At 43.6% G+C, this 26,194-nt stretch overlaps 1 protein-coding gene across 1 annotated transcript in view; it reads left to right on the forward strand.

Moving 5' to 3' along the window:
- The first annotated feature begins 3,223 nt into the window (after nt 1-3,223).
- Nucleotides 3,224-26,194, forward strand: part of LOC144688028 (uncharacterized) — a 37,181-nt gene continuing 14,210 nt past the window's right edge. Inside the window, exons 1-4 of the mRNA XM_078554680.1 lie at nt 3,224-3,295; nt 5,654-5,839; nt 17,246-17,317; nt 23,672-23,844. Coding sequence (XP_078410806.1) covers nt 3,271-3,295; nt 5,654-5,839; nt 17,246-17,317; nt 23,672-23,844 — 456 coding nt within the window. The 5' untranslated portion in view covers nt 3,224-3,270. The remainder of the gene's footprint in view (nt 3,296-5,653; nt 5,840-17,245; nt 17,318-23,671; nt 23,845-26,194) is intronic.

Raw genomic sequence — 26,194 nt, forward strand, 5'->3', positions numbered from 1 at the left:
GAACATGTCTCTCTTGCTTCTCCTGAGACCCAAATTTGCTGTGCTACACATCCTACTCTTCCTGGCTCCAAAAAAAAAAACTTACCATATCTTTCTGTCAGCAACCTCTGGTGGTCCTTTAAGAACCTCTGATTAGACTGCTGTAGACCTGGAAAAAAACTAAGTGGAGCGTGCACTGCACATGCTTTACCCAGCTGGTGTACTTCTTGCCGGGAGAGATTGGGCACAGATTGCTGCAGCCCGAAATTCATCCCTCAAATACTCATATGCCACTAGAAACCGGTATGAGGCGGACCTATTTCTCCCAACATCGCTTTTTTTTTCTTAAGCACCTTGCAACCTTCTGGTCTAAACACTGACTTAAGTAAATTTCAGTCTTGGCAATCTTCCACCTCGTGAGACAATAGTTTACACCTTCATGGTCAACTCTGTGTTAAACATCACCTGATGTGGCACAGAAGCCTTACTCTGGCATGGTAGTTTCTTTTGCATTTCCTGCAGATGAAGACAGCGGGCTGAAAAGTTATCAGTGTCACATCGTCAATGCTGATAGATGGCAGTATGACAAAACCCTGGACCATGACATCTGTCTTTCTGATGCTGATAGTCAAACCAAACTCTTTACAGGTGTGAGAGAGTCTGTCCAATTACAGCTGAAGGCATTCCTGGGTATGGAATGCTAATGTGGCATCATCGGTGTAGAGCAACTTTCTGATGAGGACTTGGTGCACTATTTTCTTGGATCTCGGACAGACAAGGCTGGATAGCTTTCCATCAGTTCTGGTATGCAAGTAAATACCCTCTGCAGAAAAATTGAAGACATATGACAACAGCAAAGAGAAGAATATGCCAAAGAGTATCAGGACCAGAACACAACCCTGTTTGACCTCACCGCAGCTCTCAAAGGATTCCAATATTGCCCCGTTATAACTGACCTTATCCATCGTGTTGTCATGGAAAGAAGAGATCATGCTGAGCAATTTCAATGGTCAGCCAATTTTAGACTTTACTAAATCTTCATTTTATTTCTCACCTGAACTACAGGTATTCCATTTCTCTCATTTTCTCACAGTTCCCCAGGCCTCCCCCCATTCTCTCAGTCATCAACACACTTCTTAAATATTGTAAAAGCTTTCGTCCATTACTTGATTGAGATGATCCGTGGCATCCTTCATCCCATGATTCTTTTCTGGGTTTTTATGTATCTGTATATCCATCTTATATATTTTCTGGTCATATTAATATGCCTCTTCACCTCTTTTATTTCAGTTCTGAAGAAGAGTCCATGCCCAAAGTGTCTGTTCTCTCTATAGATGCTAGCTGGCTCGATGTGTGTTTCCAGCACTTCTGTTTCTTTTTTTTCTCTCATGCAATGTGGTCTAGGACAGATTTTTTTTTTCCCTTCCCTCATCTGAGGGTGTTCATTAATGCTGAGGCCTGGTTCTGCAGGCAGCTGTACTTTACATCAATGGAGTTTCTTTCTGTACATGGTGACAAACTTTTCAAGTAGGGGAGATGATGGCGGGGGGAAGTGGGTGTGGGTGGGTGGGTGGGGGGGGTGGCATCACATCTCAGCCCAATTATATCCTCACCAGACATCAACACTCGAACTTTATGATTGGGATCAGAAATCCTTAGCTGATTTTTTTTGTGCTTTCCCACACGAATATCTTAGGCAATTATAGCTACCAAGAACTGTTAGATCTGAGATCTAACTGAGCACACAATAAGGATTAAACTTGGGACCTTTACTGGCCTGGAGGTATCTCTACACAGCATGGTGCATTTACCAGCTGAGCCACTGGGGGACCCTGCAGGCGAGATTCTTATTCTATTTTGTTGCCAGATTGAAACATTTATCATAGATTAGTATGGTTAAATGGGTCACACAGAAGCCAGGTGATTTCTCAGTACAGGCTGGCATATATCATGCTGCAAATCAGCCCAGTACACTGTTTGTGAAGCCATTAAGAACATACATAGATAGATATTCAGAACTGGAGTTTTAAGGTAATGCAAGTTAGAGAAGAGGTACTTGTATTGAACTGTGCCTTGTGTATAGAAACTTTTGTTTCACTTAAAAACCTGAATGGTACTGTCTGTTGGAGCCAAGCAGAATTTCGCAAAGGGGATTATAACTGGATTAAAAGTCCCAATCTCCAACTGTGCAGGAAGGGCTATCTAAATTGTCACACTCCTATTATCAAATAGTTTTCTGACTTATTAATACTCATCAGGGTAGGGTATGTTCATACAGGAGAATGGAACAGGTTTTAACTCTATCAATGTCAGGCATTTCCAAAAGCAATCTGCATACCCTTTGCCCTACTGATAGGTTTCAACAATTCAATAACTGTCTGGACTTAGGGATCTCTGTCTAAAACCTATAGTATGCGCAGTCATGCACCTTACAGCAATAAGGGGAATTGATAAAATGGGCATTTGCTTAGAAAGTTTGGAGATAAATGACAAATTCATGCATTTATTAAAATTCATTTTAAAACAATAATTGTTGTAGTCGTACGCATAAATGCAGCGCATCAACAAGAGCAACTTTCATTTATATAGCACCTTTAACATAGTAAAAGGTTAAGGCACTTCACAGCAGCATTATCAAACAAAATTTGATACCAAGCCACAAAAAGAGATCGGAGGCCAGGTGACCAAAAGCACTGGTCAACGAGGTAGGTTTTAAGGTGTGGCTTAAAGGCAGAGGGAACAGAACTTATTGGTCAGAGTTTGTTTCAGGTTGGTAACATGTCAAAAGATTTGATCAGTTTGTTAATGCCACCTGAACCTTAGGATACTTCACTGTCTTGAAACAAACATTTACCTGTGTTAACCTGTATAATGTATGGAAAAAATTGTTATGGGAGTTTTTCTTTCTATGATGATTCTTTTAGAGACACTGGGTGCCTTGACAGAACACAGCCCTACTGGCTGATCGTCCTTCCTGGAAGATCACTATGGGGAGAATTTTCTGATTGTTGGGCGGGCCGGTCGGGAGCGGGCATGGAGCCGATCCCCGCCCGCGATCGGCTCCACGCCGCCATTTTACGTGGGCGGGCCAATTAAGGCCCGCCCAGTGTGACGCACGGCCTGTAGCGCTCAGCGCTACCTGTGCGGGCTGGGGGGATGGGGGGAGGGAGAGTCGGGGCCTGCACTCTTTCACACATCCATGCAAAAGAGCACAGAAATCTCCCTGAGGCACGGAGCTGAAATTCAAAACTGAAATTGATAGATTTTTGATAGCGAAGGGTATTGAGTGTTATGGAATCAAGACTAGTAAATGTAGGTAAGATACAGTCAGCCTCGATCTAACTGAATGGCTGAACAAACTTGAGGAGCTGAATGGTCTCTTCCTATTTCTATGGTTTTTATGTATATCATACACTTGAAAATGTGATTTTTGATTCCATGGTATTTATCCACGTAATTAATGGAAATGTTTAATTGGGGGTGAAATTTCTCTTAAATAGAATGTGAATGTCTTGGTTTTCTCTGTAATTAACAACTTGCCAACAAAATTGCAAAATGCACTGCCTTGAAACATTTCAATCTCTCAGGATGAAATTCTGTGGGAAGGCCATTTGTTACAAAGAAAAACTTCTTACATTATTTATTAAAAGATCAACTTTATCCATTGTTTTTTTTTATATCTGCAATATCCATTGGTTTAATATTGAATGTGGCTTTAGAGTTGGACACAATGTAAAGTAGGATCACCGGGAAGCACTATTACATAGGGCAGAATCTCGCCCATATTGGGCGGGCTCGGCAGGGGTGGATGGGTAGTGGTTGGGAAGCTGACCGCCACCCGCGATCGAGGCCGGAAGGCAATTTCACACTGCCAGGCCAATTAAGGCCTGCCCAGCGTGAAACACGAGTGGCAGCGCTCAGCACTGCCTGTGCGGGCGGGTGGGGGGTGTGAGTGGGACGAGTGCAATCTTCATGCATGCGCACAAGTGCGCACTTCAGAATCTCCCTCAGGCACAGAGCAGCCTCAGGGAGATGAAGCATTTTCAAAAAAAAAAAGAAATAAATAATGTAATAAAACATGTCCCCTCATGTGACACTGTCACATGAGCAGGGACATGTCACTAATTAAATTTAAAACTTTTACTTTATTTTTATTTGCTTTAGGAAACCTCATCCCACTCGTGGATAATGTTTCCTAAAAAGTGCTAAGGCCGCTTGGCCTTTTCGCCTGCCCGTCAACCATAAGGCTAGACAGGAAGCGAAAAACTTAACTTAAATGATAATTTAATGGCCTTAACAGGTCTTTTAATTGTCGGCGGGTACGCTGCTGACTCCAGCGTGTGCCCACTGAACAAAATATCGTGCGACTGCGCGTTGACGTCGGGACATCCGCCCAATGTCAACGTGTGTCATTTTACGCTGTAGCGGGTCATGTGCACGCCCACCCGCTGAGCTAAAGATTTTGCCTATAATCTCTTTTGCAAGTAATGGGAACAGTATATGTGAGACCTTATCTGATAAAGTTAGAGAATGCTACGCCTACTATTGAAGCATATAAGATCCCGAGAAGACCTGACAAGGTAGATACCGGTAGGAGTTTCCACTTGTGGGGGAGACTAGAACTAGGGGACACAGTTTAAGAAGAGGTCTCACTTTTAAGACTGAGATGAGGAGAATATTTTCTCTCAAAGGGTTGTTAGTTTGTGGAATTCTCTTCCCCAGAGAGCAGTAGAGGCTGGGAGATTGATTTTTTCTTTAAAGCTGAGTTGGATAGACTTTTGATAGATAAAGGAGTCAAGGGGTATGAGGGGCAGACAGGAAAGTGGAGTTGAGACCACAACCAGATCAGCCATAATCTCATTGAAATGTTGGAGCAGGATTGAAGGGCTGAATGGCCTACTCCTACTCCTAAGTCCTATGTTCCCATGTTCCTATCATTTCCTGGATTGTTTGCGCATTAAAACCACACACACCAAAGGGGGATGAAACCCAACTGTTACTTAGTTTAAATCGCATTAAAACTGTACTATTGGTCACAGACCAGTCACTGTAGAAGGAAAACCAAACTGGCAACTCTACAGTTACAATGCTTATGTGTAAGCACATTTCCCCAGTGAATTATTTTTAATGTTAGAGAGTTGGTGAAAATAATTGATTTCTCATAATGTAAAAACAAATCAATATTAAGTTTATGATGTGATCAGAAGATGGACTGCCTGAGCCATTCCTTAAATCTGGCTTCATGTGGCCTTAGGGGTCAGTCTAAGGTCAAGCCCAAGCAATGACAATGAAGGGTAAATAGTCAGTTGAAGCTCCACTCCAGAAGTTGGCCAAATTTTCTACTAACAATCCAGTGTTGTGTCCAGGGAGTGTTTCATTATGGGAGGCATTGTCCTCGAAATGGAAAATCAAACTGAGGCACTGTTTACCAATTCCAATAGATATTAAAAATCACAAAGCACTCTTTGAAGGACAGCCAATATTCTTTCCACAACACCACTAAAAATAAATTAGATGGTCATTCATATCATCACTGGTTGTGGGATCTTGCTTTCCTTGCCTACAGCCCAAAAATCAACGTACTTTATTGTATACGAAGCAATTCTTGCTGTTTCTAAGATGCAATGAGCTGCTATATAAATAGAAGCCTTTCTTCTTATTGTCTCTTCTTTAGGAAGAGATTTCCATCTGATTATTAGGACAGATGATTCTGATGAAGACTGGGGAAAAGGTGCAGAAAGGAAGAAGGGTGCATTTGATGGAAAAGACTATGAAGATGACAGTGAAGAAATTGAGTTTGAAGATGAAGTTGGCTTTGGAAATGCAACACAAATTGAGCAACAAATGTCAAACACTACAGGTATAGTACAAGTTTATTAAAAAGTGTTTTGAGTTCAAATTTCTGTACAGGTACTTAATAGAAGTAGAATATCCAGGTCACGCCTCTTATGATTCAAAATTCAAACAATACCATACCATGCCATCTATCTTATATCTCTCAATCATTTCATTTGACAAAAAAACTATCCAGCTGGGTCCAGAATTTGTTGACGTTAACCCCATCCAGTATCTCTCTGACAGTCTGTTCCACACATCTGCCACTTTCAATGTGAAGCAATTAATTCTGAACTGTTGAACTTTCATCCTCTCAAGTTAAAGCATTTGTGCCTACATCACATAGTATTTATAGCACAGAAACATACCATTTGGCCAACAGGTCCATGCTTGTGTTTATGCTCCAAATGAGCCTTCACCTACGCATCAACATATGCTTCATTTTCTTTCACCCTCATGTTTATTTATCTTCTCCTGAAAATACCTTTACATGCATCTATGTAATGTGCCTCAACTACCCCGTCTGGCAGTGAGTTCCACATTCAAACCACTCTCTGGGCAAATAAATTTCTCCTAAATTTCCTATTGGAAAAGAAAGAAGGATGTACACCCAAAAACATCCTTTCTCTTTACAAATGCCAATTTATGTGTTGCATATCAAAGTTTCTGCTTTTATTTCTTCCAGCATATTCCGTTTTTCCTTAAAAAGTCAGCATTCTGTGCAAGTAAGCACTCACTGTATTTTACTCCCTTGCCTCCTCTGATATAGTTCCAATGTGTTGTGTATTATTCTAACTGCATGAGGGATCTGTGCGTGCAATGATAAAATGTGCACAGATATAGATGTTACTTTAGAGGCAGTATTTCATATCTGTTCAAGCATGAACCTTCACAAAAAGCCCATTAAAATCAGTAGCTGATAATAGATAGGTATTACTAATAATAATAGTTAATGTTTCAGTTAGCTGGAACTCAAGTAAGGAAATATCCAGCGCGCTAGAGAATGTAATTATTTTAAACCTTAATAACCCTTTTTGTGATTCTTATCTCATTCAATGTTATATTTATCAATCCTGAAAACAAGTTGAGCATGAAAGCTCCACAGTAAATTGTAACTTCATCAGTTGGTTATTGATGTCAGTTTAGCTTGTGTAAGTAATGCAGACAACCAGTTGAGGTTTCTTATACCTCACTTGTAACAATGAAGTTAAGCTACAGAAACATGGAACTGATCCTGTACAGCAGAAACAAAGCCATTAAAAAACAGCACAATATACTATGCCATATTGAGGGGTAGCTTTTATGTAAAACGGTATATACATTATTTGTGAACAGGTGTCAGCTATTTAAGTGGCAGCATTTTAGATGACAATGACTGAATATAAGTAATGTGGGCCCAAAGTAGTATGAAACATTTTTGAAGTCACACAGTTTTTGCTGGAGTAGAGATGGGTGCATTGTGGTTATTGGTTCAGTTCTGCACATGCTGGGGATATGGTGCCATTTGGCAGGCAAGATATTTTGCCAAAGGTTTCTGGGGTTTTTTCTAAGTTGCTTCCATGCTCCATATGGCAGTTGGTTAAGACAACCCAACCATCGACTGCTCAGTCAATTGTCTTTGACTAAGCAATACAGCATGAAGAAGAGCTGGATGGACATCCTTAAGAGAAGCTGGATCTGAATGGACTGGCTTGTGAGTAAGCTCTAATGTTAGTAGCAGTGACTGAACTGGAGGCACCTGGTAAATGGTGTTGCTGGATTGATGACAATTGGCTTTCCCTAAAATTAGCAACAGACAGAAAAGTGACATCTTGGTAGTGCCAAGGTTGCTAGAGTCAATATAATGTTGGTGGGCAAATTGGAGTTTTTGACTTTCCTATTTTGTCACCACTCATGACTCCAACAGTTGCTCTGAACCTTCCAGATGCCAGCACATAGACCTCCAGGTAGTGTAAATATTATCTGCCCAATTGTATCCAGTGCCTGAATACTGAAGAGCTCTGCATAAGAAAGGTACACTTTATCAAAGAGCCAACAGGGCACCTCTGTGACCTGCTGCATGAAAAGACCTGCTGCATGAAAAGACCTGCTTTAAACATCAATGACCTGTATACCTTTATTGCTCCCTGACTGATGTTGTGCAGGAACCCCCATGGTTTCCTGAAATGACTGTTTGAGATATAAATGGAGGGCAGTGGGCACCTTCATTGCCACTGAGAGCTATGCAAGCAGATTAGACCAGCTGCAGGTTTTGCAAAGCACATTAGCATCTTCAAAACCAATGATAAAAATAAAACCCTTTCAAGTATATTTATACGGACAATATAGAGAAAGAGTAATCTATGAGAGCAGTCAGAAGGAAAATAATAGACAACTCTTACGATGGCTGGTGCTATTTTTAGTTAGACTGAACGATCATCTACATCAATTCTGTTGCTGTTAAAATATTCTCGGAGCTCCTCTAGCCCAAAAGCTTCAAACAGAATCTTAAATCTAATGCTTTTTTTAAAATGTCTAAAACCTAACTTGCATACTCCAGAGTATTCTTTTGAAATGTATTTGGGTGACTTTTCCTGAAAATAAAATGTTGAAAATGGCAATTATGTTTCATGGGGAAGTCTTTCTTAAACTAAGTCACGTGCAAACATTGGGGATTATTTTTGGGGTGCTTTGCTTATATGGCGTTTAAAATTGTCAACTTTGAACCATTGGTTATAAAATAGATGTACACAACTGCACTGCTACTCTACATTTATCAGACTAATGGGCTTTAGTCATGAATGGCAGAACTGGCTCACAAGGGCGAATGGCCTTCTCCTGATAGAATTATTATTAATATTGATTTTTTTCATTAAAACTCAACGGCCCAGGAATTGCTTTCAGTCTGTTTTCAGGCACAGCATGGTTGAAGTACCAGCAGCGTGTGCCAGAAGCAGCTCCAGAACACCAACTTAATCCAGCTGCTTCGCCAGTTGTAGCCTCAGGTTGGCTTGTGTGGGTTTGGGGGTGGGGGTGCAGGGGGAAGGAGAATAGGAGGCAATGGCCCAGCGTAGTTAGTGCGGCATTCCTACTCCTCCTGGCTCCACAGGGAGGTGAGTTTGAAAAAACTTTCTTTCTTGGTGGCGCCCTCCAGTAATCCCTTTAGGAACTGCTGATTAGGCAGCAGAAGAAACTAGCAGGGTGGAGTGGAATCTGTCCACTACAGGAAGAGGGACTCCTTCCTGTCATTCAGCTGCTCTCTATTGTTGCATCGAAATATTCTGGGACCGTATTCCAACTCCTGTTGGCCAAAGACATCTTCCTGCAGTTTCATTGTGTTGCTTCTCTCCTTTTCCCTTAAAGAAAGCACCTCTCCTTTAAGCCATTGCAGACTCTAAAAAATGTGTAGCAGCACTCTATTCTTCACCTCTAATTAGTGAGTTGCCTGCAGGGCGATTGTCTCAATCATGATCATGAGGGGTGACTCAGAAGCTAGGACTTCTCTGGCTGGTCCACTCACTGCTCTGGTTGCCCTGTCACCTCATCTGGCTAAACCACTGATTCTTCTGACATACTTATTCCTCTGACTAGCCCGCCGACTTCGCTGGTCAGGGAGGACGGTAAGGTAACACACTAGGTCTGTGAAAGGATAGATTTCTAATGAAAGGGACAACAGCATGGGTTAGAATGGATCAATTGGACATGGATTTTTGAGACTGCAGCAACCATAGGAATGGAGAGGAGACCTGGGAAGGCTGCTCCGCAGCTCTCTTACTCTTAGCTGGAGGTCCTGCTATGGGGAAAAAAGCATCTGTAGTGAGGTGATCTTTCCCAAGGATGGAAGGAAATAGGCAACCTCTCCAACCAAGTAAATGTGTATGGAAATGGCTAAGGAAGTCAGTAGCATAAGTGTAGCCCCTCCAATCTGCAAACAGTGCACCAAGGATCCAGGACAGGAAAGGTGAATGGCTTAGCAATTTCAGCTGCCAAGCCCCACACCCTGACATTCCTCAGAACGACAGCTTAAAGTTCCACTCGTTCCTCTCTCGACACATCTCACATCCCCATCCAAACAGCTATACTCACTCTTATCCTATTGCTCTCTCGGACCCATGCTTCACCCCCAACAAATGCTATTCTTCCCTCCTAACCAGACAAGCCATTATTAACACTCAAGAAGCCGGGTTTTCAGGGCCCAAACCAGGCCAGAATGGAGGCGAGTGGTTTGGAAACATGGTGACAGCGTCGTGCATCAGGACATCCCACCTCCGTTTCTGGTGTCGCCAGTTTGCATGAGGGCATGGGGAAGCACGGGCCTCCAAACTTGCCCATGCTCCTAAACTGGCCATTTAACATTGTTTAGGGCTTGTTAAAAGCCCATATCTGGAAAGGTTTTGGATTTTTCTGGGGGTGGCCGGCATTCAGCCGCTGTCTGCCTCAGACCAGCTGAAAGCAGGGAAGGGGGCAAGTCAGCGAGATCAGAACATTTTCAAAAGATAAGTGTACATGTTTGTCATAGGTTAAAGGGCTTACCTCTTTTCAGCATTTCAGTTATGAAGAAAGACTAGATAGGCTGGGGTTGTTTTCCTTAGGGCAGAGAAGGCTGAGGGGTGACCTGATTGAGGTGTACAAAATTATGAGGCATAGATAGGGTAGATAGGAAGAAATTTTTCCCCTTAGTCGAGGGGTCAATAACCAGGGGGCATGGATTTAAGGTGAGGTGGAGGTTTAGAGGCGATTTGAGGAAAATTCTTTTTCACCCAGAGGGTGGGTAGTATCTGGAACTCACTGCCTAAAAGGGTGGTAGAGGTGGGAACCCTCACAACATTTAAGAAGTATTTAGATGAACACTTGAAACCCCATAGCAGACAAGGCTATGGGCCAAGTACTGGAAAATGGGATGAGAGTAGATAGGGGCTTGGTGACCAGCGTGGACATGATGGGCCTCTTTTCGTGCTGTAAAACTCTATGACTCTACTCTACGAAGTTAAAGTTGAAGCAGCCCATCACTTTGCCAGTGCAGGGGGTTGGCACCCTCTTGGCATCACGTGGATATTGGAGCAGTGGGCAAGACTGTACTTCACTTGAGCACCAGCAAAGGTGCAGCTGGGAATGGGTGCTGCACCCTCAGAAATCAAAGCTGTTGGAGATGAGAAGCAGCAGCCTGCACAGGAAGGGCAGAGCACCGGACATCAGGAGGCCAGACGAGAGGAGAAGAAGGCTCTACCCTGAGCACAGGCTCTACAGGCAGAAGCAAAGCTACCTGGACATGACTGAGAACCAGTGCCAATGGAGACTTCAGCTCTGTGGGCAGATGGTCAGACTTGTCCGTGCGATCTCTGTGGTATTTCACAGGTGGCTGCAATTTGAAACAACTATTTAAAGCGCCAAACTCTTGTAGAATCAAAGCAGCAGCCAGCAGAATTCAACCAGTATCCATGCATAGTTAATGATATCTTTAAATAGAGCTGAGAAGGGGTGCATCGTGCTGCTAAGCACGTGTTCAGGGAGGATGTTACCTGGAACGTCAAGCTCCAAAATGGCATTAATTTAGCATTGATTGCTGATGGGATATCATTGTCAGCATACTTCTGGCAACCATTTGCTTTGTACATGCTAATACCCTCAACAAGTGTGATTGGCCCCACAAATGTGCACATGCATCACAAATGCCATTTTAGAGCTCTAAGGGCACTCTAGCACCTAAAAAATGGGTATTGATGAACCCAATTTCTTCCCCTTTATTTTGTGTGATAAGTTAGAGATCCTGTTATCTTATGAACTGAATATAAAGGTTAGTGAATGTTCCAGAATTATTTCAGCTTCCATTGCTCCTCTGCCCTCGGGCAGGATTTTTCCCAGTTAGAGCAGGATGCCCCAGAGTTCGAGAGCCAGTACGCTCTCTGTGCAACCGGGCTTGGAGAGGCAGGGGTGCCAGACGAAGGTAAGAGCGCAGTGCACAGACATGAGACTTTCAGATTGTGCAACCATTCTAGTGTAGTCTCCTCATTGATGGGAGCCTTGAACCTGGAGTCCCCATTGATCACTGAAAGACGAAGGCACCGTGGTGCAGATCTCCATTGTCTTACCTGTGTGTCTGGCATGCGCAGTGACAGTGTGATGATTTTAACTAATGACATGTCCTTCTCCCTTTTAGGTTCGCCAGCAGGCGTCCATTCTGCAGACCCCGAAGGGCCACCCCTGACATCGGAGGATCACCGGGCATCATTTTCACCTGCATAATACCTGTTCTCTGAAGCAGACATCAGCACAGATACCAGCACCTCAGTAGGCATTAGAGCGGCGGCTAGTATCTTGGTGCACATTGATGAGGGCACTTCAAACTCGCTTGAGGCGCAGGCGGAGGCAGAGAGTGTCCAGGGTGCCAGCAGTCAGAGGACTGCTGGGGACCAGGACAATGCTCAGTCGAAGGCTCATGATGGGCTTCTGGAGTCATCCATTAGGCGGCAGATGCTGGATGTCCAGAGAGATGTGTGGGAGGAGCTGGTGGAGATCCATGAGGGTCTGCATGCCATGGCCTCTGTGATGGAGAAGCCCATGCAGACCGTGAGCACTGCACTGACTGTCATGGGTGAGTGAACTGCCTCCTCTATTGAGAGAGTGGTGACTCTCATGGAGAGGCAGCTCCAGGGACAGAATGAGGGGTATCTGGGGTTGTGCTTGGACCTGCGAACCCTCACACAGGCAATGACCTCAGGCGGTCAGTGCCAGTGTGGGAGATGGATGAGGCACCCAGTATCCCAGCTAGGTGCCCGTCCATCGATGGTGTGCAGGGAGGTCCAGAGCAACCTCACGTTGGCGCACAAGCTGCCTGTCGTCTCTGCAGGCTCCTCTCAGGATGCTCCGGATAACGGCATCAGTGACCGTCGCATCTGATGAAGCTGCAATGACTGGAGAGATGCCAGCCATGGCACTAGCCGCTCCCTCCCAGGCGGGGTCAACACAGGCTCCACTGGCCAGAGAACGACCGCCAAGGTCATGAAGGTCATCAAGATAGCAGAGTCAGCAGGCTGTCTCCAATGCTGGGGCCAACGAGGGGGGGGCACCTAGACATAACACTTGCAAACGTAAGTTAAAGGCACCATGAGCACAAGAAGAACAGGTCACGGGAGATTTTATGTTAATTTATGCTTACTTTATCTGTACTGGTCTGGGAATGAAGACTGGAAAGTTTATGTAAATAGTTTGGAATTGTCCAAATGAGATAAATTTTGTTTTTGTTGTCTTGGCCTGAGTATGCTTCACCTTTTTATTTTATTGGTGCAGGGTACGCCAGTATGTAATGCTGGACGTAAGTGGCTCTGAACTCTATTGCACAGGCACTAAGTGTTCTTTGTGTTCAAATGAAAGGATCCTTTCAGACATCTGGGATGGAGGCGGCAGCCCTGGCATGTGTTTGAAGCTGATCTTTGGTAGCCTAGCTGAAGGAGCGTTGGATCAAGGCATCCCTAGTGTCCCTGCCTCCCTGGAGGTTACTGAGGTCTGGCTCCACACCCTCAGCATTCTCCTCACCGTGCTTATCTTCAGACTCACTACTGAACTCATCATCTGTGGCCTGTGCAGCTGCGTCACGATCCTCTTCCTCCAGTGGGTCCCCCTTGCCAGTGCCAGATTGTGGAGAGCGCAGCATGCAACCACGATCAGTGACACTCACTCTGGGGGGTATTGTAGTGCTCCCCCTGAACAGTCCATGTATCGGAAGCACATCTTGAGAAGACCTATGGCCCTCTCTATCACCGCCCTTGTGGAGTCATGACTCGTATTGTAATGCTTCTCTGCTTCTGTTCTTGAGTGGCGGAAAGGCATCATGAGCCACCTTTTCAACGGATAGCCCTTGTCACCCAGCAGCCACTCATCCAATCGGGCTGGAGACTGAAGAGCTTCGGCACCTGGAAATGTTTCAGGATGTACACATTATGTGAGCTGCCAGGGAACCTTGCACAGATTGGCAGAATCTGCATCCTGTGGACACACATTGTCTGCACGTTCATGGCGTGGAATCCCTTCCTGTTGACAAAGGCACCCGGCTGACCCACTGGTGCCTTGATGGCCACATGTGTGCAGTCGATGGCATCCTGGACGCGGGGGAACCCAGCAATCGCTGCAAAGCCTCTGGCTCGCTCAGCCTGACTGGCCTCGTCCATACGGTAAAGTGTAAAGGTCTGTACCCACCTGAACAAGATTCTGTCACCAGCTTGATGTAACTATGGACAGTTGATTGGGAGACTCCACACAGATACCCCACTGACCCCTGGAAAGAGTCAGAGGCATAGAAGTTGAGGGCCACTGTGACCTTCAGAGCCAGTGGCATGGGATGTCCACTCACACGGTCAGAGTTGACCTCAGGCCCAATCGTCTGGCAAATGGAGGTCACACTCTCCCTAGAGAGGCAGAGCATCCTTTGGCATTGCACCTCGGACATATTGATGTAGCTGCATCGCCGCCTCTAAACCCTGGCAGCAGGACAGTGGTGTCTTCTGCAGCCCCTTCCACCTTGGACTACCTGCTGGCCCTGCACCCCTTCTGCCTGCTCCTCTCCTCCCACAGATCCCTCCCCTGCAAGCTGCATTGGGACACCTGGCCTCCTCTCCCTTCTGCCCCTCGCTTCCTCCTCAGTAGCGGTGCCTCCAATGGAGACCACAGTCCCCATTACCAGGGTTACAGAAGACTGTCTGATACCCGGAAGGGTCCGCACGGTCTGAATCCTCAGGGGGCCTGGCAGACAGCAATAAGTCCTGAAATGAGGCCTGGAAATGCTGAGATGAAGCCCCGAACAGAGGTGAAGCCTCCAAGTAGCAATAAGCAACCAGCTGCAAATTATCTCCAAATTTGCTCACTACTCCCACTGGCAATGCTTTTTTATCCCACCCTTAGGTGAGATTTGTGAAAATGCCAGCTGGCTGCCTGCCAGTTTTGCCTGTGCGACAAGCAGAAAATCGCACGGGCAAGGTAAAATCACGCGCGCACCTGCCGAGCGAAATATCGCGCACTATACTACTCCCCTTCGGGTCAGGCGCGCACCCGCCCGAGGGATGAAAAGGTCTGGCCCTGGTCTGTCATGTTACAGTAGAATTGCTGAAGTTCTCTCACACATTGTGCATTAATGAATGACATTAGGCATCTTTTCATATTTCTTTGTGGAGTGCCTATCTGCTAAGTAGCACCAATGAGTTTCAGAGCCAAAGTGGAAAATTTAGCAAACAGGATTCTATGTGGCAGGCTGTTAGCCATATGTTCCATTCTCCTCCTCAATTCAGAGTCAGGGCAGTGTGGGCTTTAGTTCTTGCTATACGGACATGCAGTATTTAATTGGTTATTGCCTTATATGCCTCAATGGCACAGGAACAGTAATAGTGATGATAATGATCAAGATTTTACCATGACACACATCGAACACTTAAGGTATATTTTGCAAGAGAATTGAATTCAGTCTTAAATAATATAATGTTGCTTTATGGACCAACATAGCTACCATTTTAAGAGCGCTGGCTTAAGAGTGCAGAAGGAAGAGTGTTGAAAAACACAAAGGTGGACTTAAGGGATAGGAGATAGTTTAGAAGTGGATTGAAAGGATTGAATGCTTAGAAAGTAATGGAAAAAAGTTAAAGTGAAGAGATGGTTCTGAGCAAATGTGGATTAACGCCTTCAAAAGACTTTGATTAGTACTTAGTTAGGAAAAGAGTTGACCAGTCTGGATATAAGTATAAATAGAAATGATTGACTGTTGACTCCATCTAGCCTGCTGGAACCATAGGAATGTCTTGTCAAGGAAGTCTAGGACATAGAAATCTTAATTCCCTGATCAAGCACTCCCAATGAGAAACAGCACACACGTAGAGTGTTGTTTGAGAAATCATGGGTCTGACATTAATCAATTTATTTAACTGGGCCACAAATTGGGGGCTGTTGGAATGTGATTTCCCTACCAATGTTCCCTGCAAGTGCCAAGAAATCACTCCCTAATGTTAGAGAAGTAGTCTAAGATGGGAATTTCCTAGGAGCTGTTCCCCTTCTGCCAGTACTATTTTGCAGAAGTGTGACAGCAACATGCCTTTCCTGAGGACGCTTTTTAGGGTTCATACCAACTATTGCAATGTCTAAGCTGCGTATCTCTGTATTCCTGTATCAGAAAGATCTGAATCTCCTATGATTTCTTATATCTGTAACAAAAACCAAATACAAATGTGAATAAGAAAAAAAGGTTAATTATTTGTAATTTGTGAAGGAGATAAACATATTATTTGTCCCAGTGTCTTATTCAATAAGTTTCAGCTTAGGCAATGATCTGATATGCTTAGTTAAGAAAACTATATAAATAGAATGAACTAGAAAAATAGGTGAGTGTGCCTGTGAATGGTAAATTTCAACAGCAGGGCAAAAACAAACTTTGAATTTATATGGAGAAAAGGAAAACTGCAGAATAAAAACAAAAATAGGGCAATCAAGATGGGGGTCAGGTTTGTGGGAGGGCTAGAGGTGGCTAGCAACGACCCCCAGTTTTAATGCAGGTCCAAGGCCAGAACACCTTCTCTTCCTGGTTCCCCAATAAGGTAAGTAAATAAACATGAACTTACCTTTTGGGTGATAGCCTCCAGCAATCCCTGTAAGGGCCAGCAGGTTTAGCTGCTGAGCACCTGAAAAAAACAGGCTGGCCAGTCACTAACTTATCTTACAAAGGGGCCTAAAACAGGTGTTAAGATCCCAATTTGCATTTGCAATGGGCCTAACACCCATTTCAGGTGTCCACCCTGGAATCCTACTGAGTAGCCCAGTTTAATTTGGTGGGCAGTGAACTTTAGGTGCAGAAGAGTGCACACATGTTGTTCACCATATTACATCTTTATGCACCCATTTTATACCTGTAAAACGGGAACAGCATGATCAGATTTATAGGCTGCTGGATTTAATAAACCAATAGAGAGACAGTTGTGTCACAAAGATCCAAGAGCTCAGGGAGGCCAGATGTAGGCCCTTGATACATGTACCCAGCAGGCAAGTACTCAGCCTTCATACTTAGTGGCACAAGCTAGTAAGGTATTCTCTTCCCCACCAATAAGTTCCTTGATCTTAATGACAAAAAAAAATCTTCAAAAAAAGTGGGATAAATTATGCATAAATATCGGGGATAAATTATGCATAAATATCGTTAATAAATCAAAGTCTGTTTGACATTTCTGATAGTGTAACTGTAACAAAAAAAAATCAGACGTTTAATTTCCTTTTATGAACCAGGAGACCCTTTAATGGAAATAACAGGAAGCAATTATATTTCTGATTGGTTTAACAACTAATTGTTCTGTGACATTTATCAAGTTTAACTAAAATACTTATTACCTTCTGAAATACATTAGATAGCAGGAACAATTGCTGAAATAGAGTCTAATTCAATATGCGTCGCTCATTATTTCCTTAAACTTATGTCTCCAACCAGTTATGTTGAATAATGAAGATTTAATGGGCACATCCTTTAAGAAGAAGCAGCTTCTGGAGAGCCCATTAACAGGTAAAAATCCTGGTATTAAATTTTTTAGAAGCAAGTCACATTCCCTGTAATCAGTGCCTGTCTGTGCTAACTGTAGGGCTTAATTCTTTAAGGAAGAAATGTTAGCTCTTTAATATATTGTAAGGAAACAGCCTGACCTGTAGGCTATTGGATGAGAGAGACCAGAAAGGTCCTAAATACAAGTTTTGATCTATGCGGGATCCTGAGATGGCCCAGCAACTACTACCAATACATCAGACCTCATAATGGTTGGCACTTCATGGCTGCTACCTGACATGTCAAGAGGTTTTTGAAGTAACCAACTGGGTTGAATGGATTTGGCATCAACCTGCAAAGAAAATGGTTTCCCCATCCATGTCTCCTCCTGCCATAGTCCAGCTGCTAGACATTCCTTTGCTATGATCTCCATATAAAGACTGACAGCTTTTAAAAAGAAATTTGAACTTCCAGTTATAAATACAGAAAATGCTGGAAAAACTCAGCAGGTCTGGCAGCATCTGTGGAGAGAGAAACAGAGTTAACATTTCGCGTCCAATATGACTCTTCTTCGGAACTTTAAGGTAACTCTGTTTCTCCCTCCACAGGTGCTTCCAGACCTGCTGAGTTTTTCCAGCATTTTCTGTTTTTATTTCAGATTTCCAGCATCTGCAATATTTTGCTTTTATTTTAATTGTGAACTTCCACTTAGTAGCTGAAGAATGACACAACAAGATTTCACATTTTTAAAGAATAAGAAAAAATGAATTCCATAGTGACAGTCCTATTGCTATTACTTGGCATGGGGGTGCATGAGGGGCCATAGGGGTTATTTGGGGGCAATCTGTAGACCTACGCTCCAATGCTTCTCAAACTATTTCCAATGTGACCCCATTTTAACACATGAAAATGATTGTGATACCATAAGCCAGGAAAACCAAAACAGCAATAAAGCAGCATAGTAACATTCAATACATAATTATTAAAGTTTGTGTCTTATGGATCAATATATAATAATAAATACATCATTTAAATATGAAAATCTGTGTTTTTAAAGCACTTGTAAAAATGTTATTATTTTACGAATTCACGTGAGTCTCAGCCAAGCTCTCCAAATTCACTGGTGACAAAAGACTCAGTGAAGCACCTCCCCCCACAACCCCCGCACAGACATTGTAATCAGCCTCTCTCACACACTCACACACCAGTCCTTCTTCCCAAACCCCTCCCTCACTCACTCACTCAGCAGCCCCTCTTCCCAACTCACCTCCCCACCACTGACTCAGCAGCCCCTCTTCTCAACATCCCAAACCCTCACTCATTCAGCAGCCCCTCTTCTCAACATCCCAAACCCTCACTCATTCAGCAGCCCCTCTTCTCAACATCCCAAACCCTCACTCATTCAGCAGCCCCTCTTCTCAACATCCCAAACCCTCACTCATTCAGCAGCCCCTCTTCTCAACATCCCAAACCCTCACTCATTCAGCAGCCCCTCTTCCATACTCCCCTCCCCTCATGCACACACTCACCAGACTCTCTTCTCGAACCCCCTGACCCACCTAACTCACTCACTCATCCAGCAGCCCTTCTTCCCAAACCCCTCCCCCTCTCACTCAGCAACCTCTCATCCCAGCCCCTCTTCTCCCCCTCCCCCTCCCCCTCCCTCACTCATTCATAGACCCCTCCCCTTTCCCCTTTTTGATCTAGTTGCTGGTACCTGTGAAGCCAAGTCACTAGGTCAGGGAGACAAACAGGAGTAGAAATAGAGTAAAGTTTGAAGCTGCTACTCAGTTTCCCAACTTAGCCACATGAATTCCTGGTTTCTTCCACACTCAGGCAGTGACTGAATTACACATGCAGGCCTCTAGCTGCATCACGTCCGTGCACAAATATCTCAGGCACACTCAAACTTATTGCTAAAAGTGTTTTCTGAAGTTGAACAGCACTTTGGGCACTGGCCTGTGCTGTTTGGCGGAATTGATCCAGTGGGGCCAGGCCTATCCTGCCAGAGACTCTAGGCTGGGTCATCCCCTCTCCACAGTCGCCCTTGCTGCTCAGAGGAGGGGGAATTTTCCACCACCAAGGTTAGGCTGACTGGCCTGTAATTATTCCTTTCTCCTTTTATAAACAATGGTACAGCTTTACTAGTTCTCCATCACCATGGGGAAATGTGAGGTAATCCATTTGGGGAGGACAAATGTGAGCTCTGCAACCCTACCTGGGGTTGTGATCCATAGTTTGGGAAATGCTGTTCTCTACACTTTTCAGGATCCTATTATCTGTTGTCTATTCCCTTGCCTTGTTTGTCCTCCCCAAATGGATTACCTCACAATTCCCAAGATTGAATTACATTTGCTTCTTTTCTGCCACCTGGCCAGTCCTTTGATATCTTCCTGCAGTCCATAACTCTCTTCCTAACTAAACATCACACAGCTAAATTTCATATAATTTGCAAACTTCTTAATCATGCTCCCTACATTTAAGATTAAATAATTGAACAGCAATGGATGCAGTACTGGGCCATGTGGAACCCCACAAGAAACAGTCTTCCATTCGACAAAAACATCCTTTGACTATAACTGAACCAATTTTGGATCCAACTCACCACTTCCCCTTGGATACCACAGGCTTTCAATTTACTGATCAGTCTGTCATGCAGGGCCTTGTCAATGCCTGGCTAAAATCCATGTATACTACATTAAACTATTCCCTCATCAACCCTCCTTGTTAACTCCTCAAAAAATTCAATCAAGTTAGTCAGACACAACCTTCCCTTAACAAATCCTTACTGTCTTTGATTAATTCATGCTTCTCTAAATGATGATTTATACTGTGTCAGAGCATTTTTTCCAATAATTTTCCACCACCAAGGTTAGGCTGACTGGCCTGTAATTATTCAGGCTATTCCTTTCTCCTTTTATAAACAATGGTACAGCTTTACTAGTTCTCCATCACCATGGGGAAATGTGATGTAATCCATTTGGGGAGGACAAACAAGGCAAGGGAATAGACAATAGATAATAGGATCCTGAAAAGTGTAGAGGACAGCATTTCCCCAAACTATGGATCACAACCCCAGACGGGGTCGTAGCGTTCACATTTGGGATTGCAGGCTTCTCCCTCCTCTGAACAGCAAGGGCGACTGTGGGGAGGGGATGGCCCAATCTGGGATCTCTGGCAGGTTAGGCCAGACAGGTTTGGAAAACAATGTTCACATTCTCTGTTATTTATTCCCTTGCTTCCCATTGCAGCCTGGGATATATTTCATCCAGGCGTAGAGATTTATCCACTTTCAAGGATGCTGATTTTTATGTTTTATCCCACCCAATAATTTGCTCTCTTTAACTACAATGTCGACACCAGCTTTCTCTTTTAAATAGGATTATGTAGGATATGTGGCACAGAAACAGGCCATTCAGCCCAACCAGTCCATGCCGGTCTCTAGTCACCATTTAAGTACCTCTATTAGATCACCCCTCAGCCTTTTTTCAAGAAAAGAGGCCTAGCCTGTCAATTTTTTCCTGAAGTGTATACACACACATTTCTGTTATAATCCTTGTAAATCTTTTCTGCACTCTCTCATGTGCCTCAATATCCTTTTTATAATATGGTGACTAGAACTGAATGCAGTACTCTAAGTGTGGTCTAGCCAAGGTTTGATATATGTTTAACATAATTTGCCTACTTTTCAATTCTATTCTTTTGTAAAAATAGATGACGTATTCTTTAAGAAACATGACCATGATTTAGGAGTCTAAGTGCAAAAATCACTAAAAACTAGTATACAAATACAAAAATTATTTTAAAAGGCTAATAGAATGTTAGAATTACAGAATGTTTACAACACATAAGGAGGTTATTCAGCCCATCCATTCTGCGCAGACTCTCTGCAAGAGCAATTCAGCTAGTCCCACTCCTCTGCCCTTTCCCCATAACCCTGTGAAGTTATTATCTTCAGGAGCTTATCCAGTTCCCTTTTGAAAGCCACAATTGAATCTACCTCCACCACTCTTTCATGCTGTGCATTTCAGATCCTAACCATTCCCTGCGTAAAAGATTTTTCCTGATGTTGCCTTTGGATCTTTTGCCCATCACCAAAAATCTGTGTCCTCTGTTTCTCGAGCCTTTTGTCAATGGGAAGAGTTCCTCTCCATCTACTCTGTCTAGATCCCTCATGATTTTGAACACCTCTTTCAAATCTCCTCTTAATCTTCCCTAAGGAGAAAGCCTCAGCTTCTCCAATCTATCCTCATAACTGAAATCCTTCATCCCTGGACCAATTCCCGTATTTTATCTGCACTCTCTCTCTAAAGTCTTCACATCTTTCCTGAAGTGCAGTGCCCAGAGTTGGACACGATACTCCAGTTGAGGCTGAACTGGAGTTTTATAAAGTTTCATCATAACCTCCTTGCTTTGGTGCTCTGCCTCTATCTATAAAGCCCGGGATCCCGTATGCCTTTTAAATAGTTTCTCAATCTGCGCTGCCACCTGCACAATTTGTGCACATATACCCCCAGGGTGCCTCTGTTCCTTCAACCAATTTAGAATTGTACCCTTTATTGCCTCCCCTCATTCTTCTCACCAAAATGTACCATTTCACATTTCTTTGCATTAAATTTCATCTGCCATATGTCTGCCGATTTCACCAGCCTATCTATGCCATGTCTTGAACATTATCACTACCCTCCTCACAGTTTGCAATACTTCCAAGATTTGTATCATTTGCTAGTTTTGAAATTGTGCCCTAGTTTAGACCCAAGTCAATAGGATAGATTGGAGAAGCTGAGGCTTTCTCCTTAGGGAAGGTTAAGAGGAGATTTGATAGAGGTGTTCAAAATCATGAGGGATCTAGACAGAGTAGATGGAGAGGAACTCTTATTCTTACACCGCTTTTGAACAAGGGTGTAGCATTTGCTACATTCACCTTCATCCTGGCCTCCACTACATCCCTCTCTAGGCTCTGCAATCCTTTCCCATCTAAAACCCCAGACTTACCTCTCTCCAGTCCATGTCCTCTTCATCCGTGGGCTTGCCTGCAGTCCTGGTAAAGCCCATTACTGAGTTGTGGTGCTGCTGGGACTGTTAGAGCTGCCAGCTCTCCAGGGTAGGACTCCCTCCCACTGAGGGGCAGATGTCTGATTCTTATCTTGTTCATGCTGTCTGCAGTATGTTATTGCTGTGGGGTGACCTTATTTAATGTAGGTCAGCTGGTGTCTGATAGTTCTTACGGGGGAGTGGTGGATGTGGTAATGAACCATACTCACTCTGCCCAGCGCCCCCCAGCACTCCCACCAACCACACACCCCATATAATTCAGCCCAAGGAGTTCCTCATGCACCCTGGGGCCATGCATTCAGGCCCTAGCAAGTTGAAACACTGGTTTAACCTGTGTTTAGCACAAGATGCCATCTTAGTAAAGGAGCTGACACCAGCGCTAGGTACAGCCACCCGGAGGCTTGTTAAATCGATAACTGCCACTAAAAATGCCTGCTGGCATTCATTAAAGAGGCTTCATGGCATGTTGGTGGCCAGCATTTGAACCAGTTGTTTGGGAGTAATCATGGCATTAATGTCAATTTCAAGTGCTACTTAAAAGGATACTGATCATTTCATAATCATTGCTGTTGGAACTATGAAAAGGACTTCTGGAACACATTGGGAAAATTTCTGGGACATTTTTTCAAGGCTTCGAGGTGTGGTATAGAGAAATGGGTCTCCATGCAGGATAGGATGAGGGCAACAAAATAATGGACAAGTTTTAATTATAGTTTATATTTATATGGAACTCACCATCCATCAATTGAAATCATCTGAAACAAATTAATGATCATTCATCTCATTACAGGTTGTGGGATCTTGCTGTGTGTAGAATGGCTGCTCCATATGCATACATAACAACAAAGTAACTCATTGTACATGAAATGCTTTGAGATGATTCTCAAAGACTTTAAATAAACATGCCTTTCTTTCTTAGACTAAAGTCATGCATAATGTAGAGCTACTCTTCTGAAAGAAGCATGTCCTTATCTCATAAGCAACATATTAACATGCCTCACAAAAAATACCCTGGAGAAAATTTGTTGAGTGTGGAAATCATAAAGACATTCTTTATATACATATTATGTCATGTATTTTTCACATTACCCACAGGTACAGAAGACCTAAATATTTCAATAAACACTTTGACATATTTAACTGTAAGTAAAAGGTAGATAGTATATGTATCAGTGTTGATCTTAGCGTGTCAATGACTTATATAAACAACCGGCATAACTTTATAGAAATGGTAATATTTTCACATGAAAAAATGCTTCACTGTGGCTTGTGTTGAGGCCAGATTGATTTAAAGTTCGTCTTTCTCTTTTTGTGTCTACATAGCTCCTTGTAGCCAGCCAATGGATGAAGGTTCCTGTTCACAATATCAGCTGCTGTGGTATTATTCTCCAGATGGCAATGAATGCAGACCATTTGTGTACAGTGGCTGTGGAGGAAACAGCAATCGTTTCCCTTCAAAGCAAGGGTGTATAGATAGATGTGTGGAAAGAAAAAAGGTAATATTGATTTATTTTTCTGAACTCATCAATTTCAGTTCAAGTTTAAAAAATTGCATTTTGTCACTCTTGACATCATGCGTTCCTGAGCCAACTGAACCATTAATCTAATGCACAGTAAGACTTATCCTGCTTTGCTCCAATCATAGAAAAGCTAAACAGGCATAAATTTCCCATTTCCCACACATTTGGCTTGCCTAAGTGACAATGATAATATGAGTAGTTTTGTACACTTTGTTCCTGCCCACTCAAAGCTGGGTTGAGACTTGGCCATATGCATTTCTTCTGTAATTCTTAAAATAAGCAACGACTTTCATCTCATCAGTCTGCACTTGATTCAGGTATAGGCAGTAAATGTGGAAGAACAATGTTCCTGTCCAGTGTGCCTCCCAGTCATTGTAAAATAAAGTTTAGCATGGAAGTTCACAAGATGTTGAAAAAAATAATTGGAGTCCACATTAATTTCATTCTGACATGGTATAAAATACATTTTATCTGTCCTATTTTAGAATTGCGAACTGCATGAGCAGTTCTATGGAAATCAGATTGAATAAGGATTAGTTCAGATAGAAATGTCTGAACGGTCTGTGGTCTGCAATAATGGCCCCAATGTTTACAGGACCCCGTGTTCAGAGATATGGATAGGAAGCCCAAGAGTACAGGTTTCCTGAACGTCTTGCAGGTTTTAACTGTAGAACATCATTTAAATTTTCCCTTCATTCCCACCCAACATCAAACCTGATTGACAGGCTGGCTGCCAGTAAGACTAGAAAAGCTGAAGCAGAAGGAAGAGAGGTAGAGATCGTGGGGGAACGAAATGGTGGTCGGGGATAGGGTGCGATGGTGGTGGGGGAGGGGGGGATGGTGGTTAGGAATTCAAGATGGAATTGAGGGACGATCACACGGGAAAGGATCACTGTGGGGAGACAGGTGTTTACAGGTTAGCTTGTTGGGCCTAGAGGAAATACATCTCCTCCTCCTGGCCCACAAGCAGTGCTGTAAATGTTCTTGTCGTATGGATACAACCATCCCATTTCCTTTTCCCTGCCAAAATTCCTGAGGCCAGAGAAATCTGGTCAACGTTAGTTAAAAATAACACTGTTAAAAGAAGCCTGAAGCCTCCTTAACAGCTCTCACTGACAGACCTACCTCATGAGAGCAGGTTAGTCACTTGACCCCTGTCCCACCTCCATTAAAAGTGAAAGTGAGCAGATTTGAGGCAGGTTAAAGTTGTTTGATTTTTTTTATTTTACTTTGCCACACACCCCAAACCCATCTATTTTTGGAGATTAAAATTACTCCCAGGGTTTCTGAGCTTGCAGCACCTGACGAATTTCCTGCTAAGGGAGTTAATCAGTCAAGAAAATATAATGCAGATAGGTGGTGGTATTGTCACTGGGCTAGTAATCCAGAGATCCAAGGTAACACTCTGGGGATTGGGTTTAAATCCCCATGGCAGATGGTGGAATTTTAATTCAATCAATAAAAATCTGAAATTAAACGTCTAATGATGACCATGAAACCATTGTTGATTGTCATTAAAAATCCATCTGGTTCACTAATCTCCTTTAGGGAAGGAAATCTTCCATCCTTACCTGGTCTGGTTTACATGTGACCCCAGACCCACAGCAATGTGACTGATTCTAAAATGCCTTCTGAAATGGCCTAGCAAGCCACTCAGTTGTATCAAATCACTAGAAAGTCAAAAAAGGAATGAAACCAGACTAGCCACCCACCATTGACCTAGGTACCAGAAATGACAATGGCAAACTCAGCCCTGTCGACCCTGCAAAGACCTCCTTGCTAACATCTGGAGGCTTGTGCCAAATTAGGAAAGCTGTTTCACAGATTAGTCAAGCAACAGACTGACATAGTCATACTCACGGAATCATACCTTACAGATAATGTCCAAGACTCCGCCATCACCATCCCTCAGTATTCCTGTCCCATTGGCAGGACAGACCCAGCAGAGGTGACAGCATAGTGGTATACAGTCGGGAGTCCTCAATATCAACTCCGGACCCCATGAAGTCTCATGGCATCAGGTCAAACATGGGCAAGGAAAACTCCTACTGATTACCACATACCGCACACCACGCACAGGCCCTGCCCCCCCCACCCCCCCACTCACTCAGCTGATGAATCAGTACTCCTCCATATTGAACACCATTTGGAGGAAGCACTGAGGGTGGCAAGGACACAGAATGTACTCTGGGTGGGGGACTTCAATGTCCATCACCAAGGGTGGCTCAGTAGCACCACCACAGACTAAAATGGCTGAGTCCTGAAGGACATAGTTGCTAAACTGCGTTGCAGCAGGTGGTGAGGGAACCAACAAGAGGGAAAAACT

This window comes from Cetorhinus maximus, chromosome 12 (genome assembly GCF_964194155.1).
Source record: "Cetorhinus maximus chromosome 12, sCetMax3.hap1.1, whole genome shotgun sequence".
In the NCBI taxonomy this organism is placed as follows: Eukaryota; Metazoa; Chordata; class Chondrichthyes; order Lamniformes; family Cetorhinidae; genus Cetorhinus; species Cetorhinus maximus.